The sequence below is a fragment of the Bubalus bubalis genome, chromosome 16, assembly GCF_019923935.1.
Source record: "Bubalus bubalis isolate 160015118507 breed Murrah chromosome 16, NDDB_SH_1, whole genome shotgun sequence".
Classification (NCBI taxonomy): Eukaryota; Metazoa; Chordata; class Mammalia; order Artiodactyla; family Bovidae; genus Bubalus; species Bubalus bubalis.
This window is the reverse complement of record NC_059172.1, coordinates 83918976-83931560: the sequence shown is the minus strand read 5'-3', so window position 1 is coordinate 83931560 and position 12585 is coordinate 83918976. Positions and strand designations below refer to the sequence as shown.

The window sequence follows — 12585 nt, the reverse complement described above, 5'->3', positions numbered from 1 at the left end:
TGAGTATCTTGTATAATCTACTGTACATGAAGAACAGAATGACTGTATGGTACATACCCATACAGAATGATTTTAAGTGTGGCAACTGTTTACCCTTGGGCTGGGGTGGCTGATTGGGAGCTGGGTCTTGCTGTCTTTACTCAGCATCATAAGAGAGTATCTTCCCACAAATCATTAGCCCAAAAAAAGATCAAAGCTCATAATTCAGGTTCAACTGAATGCATGTCAGTTTCACACCATTGTGAAGTTTAAAAATCTTAGGTCGAACCATCACAAGCTGAAGATGGTCTGTACTTCCTTATCAAACAAAACAAGATGATCTAATTTAGATTTAAAACTGTTCATGAAACAATTATTTCCTACAGTGAGATTTTTGAGATAAAAGCACCAGGTAATCTGTAAAGCATTATACAAATGTTAGGTTATTTCCAACATTTATTTATTCCTAAATGTTATTCCTTCTACTGGTTACTTATTGCTAACTTTGGCACTCAAGAAATAAAAACATATCTCATACATCAATTATTATCTCAGATTTTTTAAAGTATCTAAAAAGCAGTATAAAAGCCTATATGAATGATAAAGAGTCGATTTGAATCTCTGAGTCAATCTGACTAAAAGTTGCTGGGAAGAAGTAGAAGAATGCTTCCCATAGACAAATTAAACAGAAAATTTCTAAAATTTCAACAAACTTTAAGAACACAATAATTACCCCTGTGGGATCATCATGATTGCCGTGAATACTAAACACCGGAATTGAAATGTTGAGATTGCCATCTTGGTAGTTCACCCATGGAAACCTTAAAAAAGAAAGAAAAAGTTTCTGTAAGAGACAAAAGCTCTTTCCTCCATTCTCCTCCTCCAAAAACTTAATACTGTTACAGGCAAACTGGATGATCTAAGTCGGCAGATGACTTTGGAGTTTTAAAAAAATATTCAATCATAGGCAATAATTCAAGTTTGAAAAGATCTCAAAGTACTGCACTTGAAAACCTTACAGTATATGATGTTTGTGAATTGTATGAACGATTTGATTATCTGAATAGTAAGCTAATAGGCTTTCAAAATTTTGAAAGTCTTTGTGTAAGGTCTGTATTTGTATTGTAGAAGCGGGAGGGGAAAAATACACCTACTCTGGAATACAAGACCTTGATTAAAAATTCCAGCTCTATTACTCACTACTTGTATGACAAATTTTCACACTACTCCTGTCCCTAGCCACCAAGCTCCTCTTCTCAGAGGAAATGACACTAGCAATTTCTACTTTATCTGTGAAAAAATATCTTATACCTGTAAAGCAAATAAATACATCTTCCTTCTTCCACAAATGGCAGCACAATACAGACCTTTGGACCCTGCCTTTATCCCTTAACATACTTTGTAAATCATTTCATATCAGTATATAAAGAGCTTCCTTGTGGCTTTTTTTAGCCAGACACTGTATGGATTATTACAATGTGTTTAAGTAGATACCTACCAATGGACATTTAGGCCATTTCCAGTCTTTTGTTTCACAAATGGTTACAGTGAGTAATCCTGTACAAAGATGCCCTTGTGAGAGTATAGGAAATTATCTAGGAGGACACTGTCAGGTCAAAAAGCACACCTACATTTGTAAATTTGATTACTGCCAACTTCCCCCCATTGAGGTGGTATAATTATATATAATACAATGGCACAGCATGAGACCATTTCCCCTTACTCCACTAGTACAATATATGATCAAACTTCTTCAATCTTATACCAGTAGTTCTAAATCCTAGCTGCACAGCAAAATTCTCTAGGGATCTTTGAAGATCCGCCAATGTCTGAGACACAATCAGGGAGATTAACTGAACTAGAGACTGGGCATCAGTACTTTTTAAGATTCTGCGGTAAAGATAATACACACCCAGGACTGAGAATTACTGATGTATATAAATCCTATAGGAGAAAAATATCTCAGTATACTTCATCTCGTATCTTTCATATTCTTTTAATATGTTTAAATGTCACTTTATTTCCTTTTCAGTGAATGATGTCCATATTCTTTACCTAACTTTTTTTTTATTAACTCATGAATTTCTTTTAACTAACTTGAAAAAATTATTTATCTATTGGGAAAATTAGACCTTAATTTGCCTTGAATTAAAAATGTTCTTCCTGGTTGAACCTGGACTTCCAACTTCCATGGGCAGCTCTTGCCATGCAGAAATTTACAAAGACAAAAACATCAATCTTTTCTTTTATGGATTCTGGATTTGTGCAATACTTAGAAAAGTCTTTTCCACATTCAGATTTTTTAAAATGCTTAACAGTTTCCTCTAGTTCTTTTATTGAATAAGCTATATTTTCCTGGAGATATGTGATACCACCTTTATCAAATACTAAATTCCCACATTTACTGAGGCTATTTCTGGAACTTCTATACTCTTCCAATTATCTGCCTATCAATTCATGAATTATACCACATTTTTTATTATTGTAGAGAAGGCAATGGCACCCCACTCCAGTACTCTTGCCTGGAAAATTCCATGCAGAGGAGCCTGGAAGGCTGCAGTCCATGGGGTCGCTGAGGCTTGGACACAACTGAGCAACTTCACTTTCACTTTTCACTTTCATGCATTGGAGAAGGAAATGGCATCCCACTCCAGTGTTCTTGCCTGGAGAATCCCAGGGACGGGGGAGCCTGGTGGGCTGCCATCTATGGGGTCACACAGAGTTGGACACAACTGAAGTGACTTAGCAGTAGCAGCAGCATTATAATATACTTTTTTCCAGCTATACTGTGATATAACTGACATGCAACATTGTGTTACTTTAAGGTATACAAATACGTTGGTTTGATATATTCTATACTGCAAAATGATAACCACTGTAACTTACCTAGCACTGTAAGCTTAACACACACTCCCTTCAACACCTGCCAGCATGTCACACAGTTACCATCTCCTTTTTCTAGTCAGAACGTTTAAGATCTACTGTCTTAGAAACTTTACTAACTCATACTATGCTGTACATTAGATCCTAGGAATGTAATCATTTTTTAATCAAAATTATACTTTTTGACCAGCATCTCCACTTTCACCCCAACACCCGGCCCTGGTAACCACCATTCCAGTCTCCATATGAGTTCAGATTCCCTATACTGCGTAAGTGATATTACACATTATTTGTCTCTTTGTCTGACTTAGTTTACTTAGCATAAAGCCTTCAAGGTCCACGCATGTTGTCTCAGATGAAAGGATGTCTCTTCTCACAGTTGAGTAACATGTATGTATTACATATACACACACACATATATATTACATGTTTATCCATTCTTTCACTGATGGACATGTATACTGTTGCCACCACTGCCTTATCTTGGCTACTGTGAATAATGCTGCAGTGAACGTGGGAGTGCAGACTATCTCTTTAAGATACTGTTTTCATTCCCTCTGGATATATACCCAGAGGGAGAACTACTGGATTACACGGTGGTTCTGTCTTTGAGGGGGAATCTCCAGTGTTTTCCACGGGCTGCATAAACTGGCATTCCAAATAGTGCGCAAGGGTTTTCTTCTCTCCACATTCTCCACAATACTTGTTCTCCCTTATCTTTTTGATGACAGACATCCTAACAGGTGTGAGGTGATATCTCATTGTGGTTTTCATATGCTTTTCCCCAATGATTAGTGATGCTGAGCACCTTTTCCTGTACCTGTTGTTTGTTCTATTTCCGTGAAAGCTAACATTGGAATTTTGATAGGGATTGAACTGAGCTAAACGCTACTTAGTAGTCCTCTTTTTCAGAGATTCCCTATTTTTTTGTTGTTGTTCTATTTTTCTACATGAACTAGTAAACTGGAACAGAAAATTATCCAAAATGTAGTACAAAGAAATAAAGTTATAGGGGATATTAAAAAGTGGGTAAGATATAATTTTCAGAAAGAGAACAGGAAAGAAGGTTTGAAAACATTTGCTACTGTTGTTTAGTTGATAAGTCATGTCCAACTCTCTTGCAACCTCATGTAATGTAGCCCACCAGGCTCCTCTGTCATGGGATTTCTCAGGTAAGAATACTGGAGTGGGATGAAAGAAATCAAAGAGGACACAAATAGATGGAAAAATATACCATGTTCATGGATTGGAAGAATCAATATAGTGAAAATGAGTATACTATCCAAAGCACTCTATAGATTCAGTGCAATCCCTATCAAGATACCAATGGTATTTTTCACAGAACTAGAACAAATAATTTCATAATTTGTACGGAAATACAAAAAAAACCTCGAATAGCCAAAGCAATCTTGAGAAAGAAGAATGGAACTGGAGGAATCAACCTGCCTGACTTCAGGCTCTACTACAAAGCTGCAGTCATCAAGACAGTATGGTACTGGCACAAAGACAGAAATATAGATCACTGGAACAAAATAGAAAGCCCAGAGATAAATCCACACACCTATGGACACCTTATCTTTGACAAAGGAGGCAAGAATATACAATGTAGAAAAGACAATCTCTTTAATAAGTGATTAGAATTTTTTAAAACAAGGACATATGTTAAAAATTGTAAGAATCTTTCAAAATCCAATTCTGCTGCTGTGTCGCTTCAGTCGTGTCTGACTCTGTGTGACCAAATAGACAGCAGCCCACCAGGCTCCGCCATCCCTAGGATTCTCCAAGCAAGAAGACTGGAGTGGGTTGCCATTTCCTTTTCCAATGCATAAAAATGAAAAGTGAAAGTGAAGTCGCTCAGACTTGTTACATATTTGACTATGAACATCAAAATTAAGTATTTCTGTCAACAAAAGGTCCTGTGAACAGTCAAAAGACAATCCACTGATTGGGAAAAAAAATAAATATGTTTAACAAAGGCTTGATATCTAAAATATATAAATAGCTCCTGCAAATTCAACATGAAAAGCAAAAAAAAAAAAAAAAAAAAATCCAAATTTTTTAAATAGACAAAGGATATGAACAGAGATTCCAAAAGTACAATAAAAATCTGAGAAGTTACTCAATCTATTAATTAGGGAAATATAAATTAATACAATAATGTACAGAAAATTCAAAGAACTACAACTGTCAAGGAAATAGCTTATAATGAAGAGAAGATGACTAATTGTTTATGTGTTCATGCATCTTACATAGGAAATGTTATATATCATAGACACAAGGAAACATTCATTGAAGCATTTAAATATACTTACTTACTAAAACCAAAGTTAACTGACTGGTCGCTGAGAATTTCAAACTGTACAGGACGATCCCCCATACAATATTTTCTTAATAACTCGAGGCAGGTATGTAATGTTTTTCTTGAGGGTTTATTTTCATGAAAAAGATCACCACCTAACAAAATAAAATCCACCTAATGAAAAGAAAATAGTGTGAAAATTAGTGTGTTGTATAGGTAAAATTTTTAAAACTATAGACCAAAGAGAGAAAAAAATTTTATAAAAGATACCACTATGTGTGGAGATTTAAAGTTTCACATTTTGTTCATTTAAAGGCCCTTCCAATCTGGTTACTAATCTGATTCCCACTTAGGTTCCCAGGCCACCTTCAAAAAGCCATCTTTAAATTACTATACCAAGTCTCTAACTCATGCTACCAGAAGTGATTTCTTTTTTTAAAGTTATCCAAATCAAACATAAACTTTGCACTTTAATAAAACCTATTGAAGGAATGGTTCAGTGGTAAAGAATCTGTCTGCCAAGCAGGAGACCCAGCTTTGATACCTGGGTCAGGAAGATCTGCTGGAGAAGGAATTGGCAACCCACTCCAGTATTCTTGCCTGGGAAATCCCATGGACAGAGAAGCCTGGCGTGCTACAGTCTATGGGGTCACAAAGAGTCAGAGACAACTTAATAACTAAACAACAACATGCAAGAAAGAGCTGATTCAATCCAAATTATTCACTGGATTCATTCAACAATTATTTAGACTTCCTATAGGCAGTGAAAGCTCAGGAAATACCAATCTACAAAACAGATCATGTCCCTGCCCTCACTGAATACAATGTACCATACCTCATACTGAGTATGATGAATAAAATATGACCCCTATTCTATTCAAAATCCAGTGGGAGAGAAAAACTGCTATGCATCTAAACATAAATCAGACTCTGAATTTAGACGGGGATATATACCAGGAGAAGAGCTATTACCAGAGAGAATTTCTGGTATCAGAAAGACTCATCATAGTGCATGGCACAGCATACTCTTGTTTAACAAACATCTGCTCTTCCCATCTTCCTATGCACTGTCTTCCTCCTCTTAAAAGCCCCAGACTCCCTTCTCCTTCTCCTTAGATCAGGATGGCAGATAAGCCTCCATTACCTCACTGCTGGGAGTCTCATATTTTTGTGGGGCTCCTGCATGGGAAATACCATGGACAGATGAGCCTGAAGGGCTATAGTCTGTGGGGTCACAAAGAATTGGACATGACCTGAGTGACTAAACAACAACACTGCACATATGCGATATTTTAGCCCATTAATCTGTCTTGCGCGCATGCTAAATTGCTTCAGTCGTGTTCGACTCTTTGCTACCCTATGGATTATAGCCCACCAGGCTCCTCTGTCCATGGGATTCTCCTGGTAAGAACACTGGAATGGGTTGCTGTGCCCTTCTCCAGGGGAGCTTCCCACATTTCATGTCTTCTGCATTGGTAGGTGAGTTCTTTATCACTAGTGCCACCTGGGAAGCCCTTATCTGTCTTATGTCAACTTAATTATCAGACCAGTCAGAGAACCTAGAAGGGAAGAAGGAAAAGATTTCTGGCCCCTACACTAGTCAGAGAGACTGCAATTAAAATTTAAGCTAGGTCTTCAAAACTAAACATGATTTGAGCAAAGGAAAAAAATGATCAAAGGAAAAAAACAATCAAAGCCATAGAAAAAGGGAGGGGAAGGGAAAGAGTTGTTTAAGAGAGTTTTGGAGGTTGGTTACTCAAACATACAAATGTGCTTAATACTACTCAACTGAATCCTTAAACATGGTTAGGGTGGTATGTTTTATATTACCAAGAGCAAAAAAAAAAATTTTAATATCTTTAAAAACTGGTTTGTGACTCTAGTGATCACTGAAAACACAACTTGCTTCTGAGGTATTCCGGCCCTACATGAATCTACTTATGAGGAAATGTCAGACACATCCAGTCGAGGAATATTCTACAAAAATAATTACCTGTGACTCTTCAAAAATGTCAAGGTCATGCTGAGAGAACAAACTTATGGTTGCCAGGGGTTAAGGATAGAGGGGAAAGGATAGTTAGAGAGTTTGGGATGGCATGGACACACTGTTATATTTAAAATGGATAACCAACAAGGACCTACCACATAGAATAGGGAACTCCGCTCAAAGTTATATGGCAGCCTAGACAGGAGGGGAGTCTGGTGAGAGTGTGTGCGTACTCAGTGTCCAACTCTTTGTGACCCTACGGACTGTAGCCTGCCAGGCTCCTCTGGGATTTCTCAGGCAAGAATATCAAAGTGGTTGCCATTTCCTTCTCCAGGGGATCTTTCTGACCCAGGGATAGAACCTAGGTCTCCTGCATTGCGGGCAAATTCTTTACCATCTAAGCCACCAGAGGACTCTGGGGCAGAGTGAATACATGTATATCCATTGAGTCCCTTCACTATTCACCTGAAACTATCACAACTTTGTTAAAAAAAAAAAAAGCCAGAGTCATTAAAGACAAGGCAGACTGAGGAAACGTCCCAGATTATAAGAGACTAAAGAGACATGACAACTAAATGTAAAATGTAATCCTGGGTTGGGATCTAACAGCACTGACCTGCCCCCAAACTACCACGACATTTGTTGTGGGGAAAACTGGCAGCATCTTAGAATTACATGATAGTACTGGAGAAACATCAGTTTTCCTCGTTTTGACAAGTGCACTCTGGTTACACATGCAGTTTACTCTCAAGTGGTTCAGAAAAAGTGTGTCTGTCTGTGTGTGTATGTATGGAGAGAGAGAGGATAAATTAAATGTAAAAGTATAGGAAGGGCATCCCTGGTGGCTCAGATAATACAGATTCTCCCTGCAATGCAGGAGACTCTGGTTTGATCCTTGGTCAGGAAGATGCCCTGGAGAAGGGAATGGCAGCCTACTCCAGTTTTCTTGGCTGGAGAATCCCATGGACAGAGGAGCCTGGACTACAGTCCAGGGGTCAAAATAGTTGGATCCAACTGAGCGATTAAGACACAGATACAAATTCTCACACACACACACAGTGTAGGAAAATCTCAGTGAACCGTAAGAAATTATTTGTACTATTCTTGCAATGTTTCTGTAAGATTGATATTGTTCCAAAATTAAGAGTTAAAAAAAAAGACTCTGAAGAACTAGAGAGTACAGATTAGCCTGACAGAACTAAAGAGCAGAGATAAGGCTGGTTAGAAGGCTGCTGCTACGTCGCTTCAGTCGTGTCCAACTCTGTGCGACCCCATAGACGGCAGCCCACCAGGCTCCCCCATCCCTGGGATTCTCCAAGCAAGAACACTGGAGTGGGTTGCCATTTCCTTCTCCAATGCATGAAAGTGAAACGTGAAAGTGAAGTCGCTCAGTTGTGTCCAACTCTTAGCGACCCCATGGACTGCAGCCTACCAGGCTCCTCCATCCATGGGATTTTCCAGGCAAGGGTATGGAGTGGGGTACCATTGCCCACAATATAGAGGACTTAAAAATCAGGAAGAATTTAGACTTCAGTAAGAAGAAATAGACACAAAAGATGGGGGAAAGTAAATATAACATGCATTTGGAGGTACCAGCTTGGGGCTGTGGGCAGAAGAGGACAGTTAGTATTAAAGAGTACAGGGAGAGGAAGCAGAAGGAAAGGAAGTGAGACAGTAAAGGAAACAAAAAGCTTGCGCTCAGGGAAAGACATAGTTCTTCAGCACCTAAGCATAGAAAAGGACACAGGATTCTCTAGCAGGAAACAAACCTCCTTTGACTGTTAATTTCTCTCCCTTCAGGGTAAAAGGAGACAATACTAGACATTCTCTCATTCATGAACACATTTATGAGAGTGCCTCCCGCTTGGCAGATCCTTTCGCGGTACTAAGATACACATGAGCAAACAGAAAAGAATCTTCATTCTCATCTAATTTATCTTCCAGAGGAGAAGAAAATACACAAGTAGATAATCCAATAAATTATTTCAGATGGTGCTATAAAAAAATGAATGAGTAATGTGATAAGACTGTTTGGAGTTATCAGGGAAGACTTCTCCAAAAAGATAAAACTTGAACTGAGAAGTAAACCCTGACAAAATCAAGATGCTCCAAGCGGGAAGAGAACCAGACACACAGAGGTCCCAGAGTAGAACACACACTCCAGTGTAGATGGAGCACAAGCCAAGCACCCTGAGTCAAAGGAGATGAAGTCTTCTAGTAGGGTCAGATCATATTGAACTCTGTAGTTTAATTTTTACTCTAGATTTAATGGAAGGCCACTTAGATTTTGAAGCAGCAGAGTGCCATGATCTGATTTATGATTTTATAAGTTCACTCTGTCTGCTATGCTGTAAAAAAGAAAAGAAAAAAAAAACTAAGGGGAGCTACTGTAGTTCAGCAAAATAAAAGTTTTGAATTAAGCTTATAGACACAAAGGCAGAAAATAGTGGGGAGATTCCACTCATAAATATTTAGAAATATGAACTAAAGGACTTGCAGAAAAACTGAACAGAACTCTGAGGAAAAGTCAAAGTTGAAGATAACAGTTTGCAAGTCACCCGAATTTATGTTTATTCCCCAGTTGTCTTCTGGGCTCTAGATGGACATTTTATCTGTCTGCCGGAAGGTTTCCTTGAATATCCTATTGGAACCTCCAACTCAAATGGCCTAAATCAAAATTCATCACCTTCCCACATAATGAAGTACGTAATAAGGAAGTGTGAAAATAACAAAGAAATCTTCCTTATTTAAAACCTACTTCTATTACCCGTACCACCATTCACCCAAACTTAACACACTTCAGAGATACTGTCATCCCTTCTCCCTCATCCGCATCTCCTAATCAAAGTATACAAACCCTATTTTTGTAATAGTTCTTGTATTCACTTCCTTTTTTCCATTGAAAGCCACGACTTTAAAAAAGCCTCAAACTTATCTTGACTTCATGCTAGACTCTTGTCAGAAGACTTTCTATTAGTTGGGTACAAACTCATCAATCTGGCATTTGAAGCTCTCAGTGAAGCTCAAACCACATTTCTAGTTTTCAGCCCTCTTTCCCAAACAAGACCCACCAGTGAGCCAACACAGCTGCTATATCCCTTCCAAGTCCAAGTTAAATGCCACTTAATTTATCTCATCTTACTGTCCTATTCTAAATGTGATCTCTTCTACCTCTAATCTCTCAGGAAATGCTGTTTATAATTTTCTTATGGCTCTTATCACATATGACCTTGCATCTGAGCATTTTAGACATTTAGCATATCTCACATACTGATATGCCTGCTGTATGTTCTTTGAAAGCAGAAACTATAACAGTCATCTTTACAGTTCAAAAAGAAACATGCTGCACTCAGTAAACACTTCATCAATTTTCATAAATTTTTACAGACTATTTACGAAAGGCACTCCTACTTGAATTCAGAGAATAAGGCACACGAAATCTGATTTGGACTTTAAGCATACTTATATTTAAGCAGGCAATCTGAGCGCAAGAACGTATGAAACAAAACTCTAAAAGGAAAAACAGTAAGTATAGGAACTTGGTAGAAACTGCAAAAATGCAAACCAAACTCACATCATTTTCCTGGGCAAGTCTTAAAATTTCATCAAGTGTTACAAATGTATCATTTCCTCTCACAGCATCTTTTTCCATAAATCCCAGATGAATATCGGTTGCAACCAAGATTTTAAATGTGTTTTCATCATCGCTGTATTTAAAAAGAAGAAACACTTCAATATAATTCATTGAAAGAATGTTCAAGCAAACTGAACATCTAAACTAAAATCTAAAAAAAAAATTCTAAATTAAATCTATAAAATAGCAATTATGAAATAAAATCATTTTTCCAGCTCTAAACAAGATCTGAAAATTTGAAGCATTTAGTTTATTAACATCACAATCTTCCTACCACTAATACAATGTGGAATATATACACACTTTTTAAAAGGCTCTGTAACTGCTTCAAAAATATATAACCGTGTTATAAGCAGTTTTATACACTCATATGTAACCTGGATTTGAAAGTTTATTTTCCTACTCTCTTCCACAGCAAAAACCTAACAGAATTTGATCCCAGTATCTAAACTTGCTATTTATCTACTTTGCACTTTTCCAGGAAAATTAGAATTAACTAGTTAATTTAAAAAGCACTCCTCTTATTTTATAAGTAGATTTCTATTCTAATAAGCTAGTAACTTACATCTAGGTCCCTGCTTGACTACTCTCCATACAAAGTTAGCTTCCCATTAACAAATCTGGCCAAGTTTACAATGCCATTTAAATTTGGTAGTACTCCAAAGATTCAATACTTTCATGTGAAGCAGCAATATGATAATTACTAACACTCTCTTAAACTTAATGTGACTTTTTAACTGTCTTTAAAATAATTTGGTATCTCTGATCTCATCTCAACTCTCATATGTAAAGAGGTTAGGTATTATTGTTTCTGAAAAACCAGAAGGCTAAATGCTAGAAATTAATTGATTTATCATGAAACAGAATGGCAGAAATGGTACTAAAAGCCGGGATTAAAATTCAGGCTGTTTTCACTAAAACATACGAACTTAAAAACAAACTTTTGTTTATCTCTAGAATTCAAATCTTTATACACAAGAGAAATTTCCAGAAAATGATATGCAGTTCTGACTGCTATATACATACAGATTAAGTCAGAATACTTTCAAATCACATTACTATCCAGACTTCCACAGCAATTTCTAAAGTATTTTCACTTGAGTTTTTTCATTTAAATACGAAAATTTATCTGAGAGACATTTTAACTTGATACAAATGAAGAAACTGAGGTGAAGTTTAAAGGCTTGCTAACTTGCTCAGGGTCAAACAATACTAATCAAGAAATTAAAACCAGGATGAAAGACTCCAAGTTGAAAGCTTTTCCCACATTACTTTTCCTAGTTTTTATTTATTTTCATTTTAGTCAGATTCATTTGCAATTTATTCAGTACCAGGGCAATGTATCCCTCTAAAAATGTGCTCTAAAAGACTTGCATTAGCTAGTAAGACTCAGTTCAAGAATATTTATAGCTTCAATAGTTTAAGACAAAAACCTAAGAACAAAAATTTATACAGCAATATGCCAATCTACAGCAAAACCCCAATCTACAGCTGCATATTATCTTTAATAAACATACAGTATGAATTGTTAACCGTTCCAAATATTTTTTTTGACGACTAACACTTGTGTTAATGCAAGCTCTTTATTTACTAAATAAGTGTCCTTTTATGGTGAGCATAGTCGACAGGCTATTTGGTAGAAACATAAACCAACAAATATTTCGGAAGAAAGGTGCTTACAGGGCATCCGCAGGGCTCATTTCTATGATCAGTCCACCTCCTCTGAGACCAGTTCCTTCTCCAAGTACCCTTGGGTCCGGTGCTCAAATAGGTCAGAAAACTCACTCGATTACAAATTCTAAA

At 37.0% G+C, this 12585-nt stretch overlaps 1 protein-coding gene across 6 annotated transcripts in view; it reads right to left on the bottom strand.

Moving 5' to 3' along the window:
- Positions 1 to 12585, bottom strand: part of MRE11 (MRE11 homolog, double strand break repair nuclease) — a 76504-nt gene that overhangs the window by 62878 nt on the left and 1041 nt on the right. For 5 of the 6 annotated variants that reach the window (XM_044929819.1, XM_006071803.3, XM_006071804.3 and 2 more), the window contains exons 2-5: positions 12463 to 12580; positions 10723 to 10855; positions 5175 to 5335; positions 713 to 800 (exon numbers count right to left, since the gene is read on the bottom strand). In XM_044929819.1, coding sequence (XP_044785754.1) covers positions 713 to 800; positions 5175 to 5335; positions 10723 to 10855; positions 12463 to 12482 — 402 coding nt within the window. In that variant the 5' untranslated portion in view covers positions 12483 to 12580. The remainder of the gene's footprint in view (positions 1 to 712; positions 801 to 5174; positions 5336 to 10722; positions 10856 to 12462; positions 12581 to 12585) is intronic. The other variant, XM_025267039.2, reaches the window with a different exon arrangement.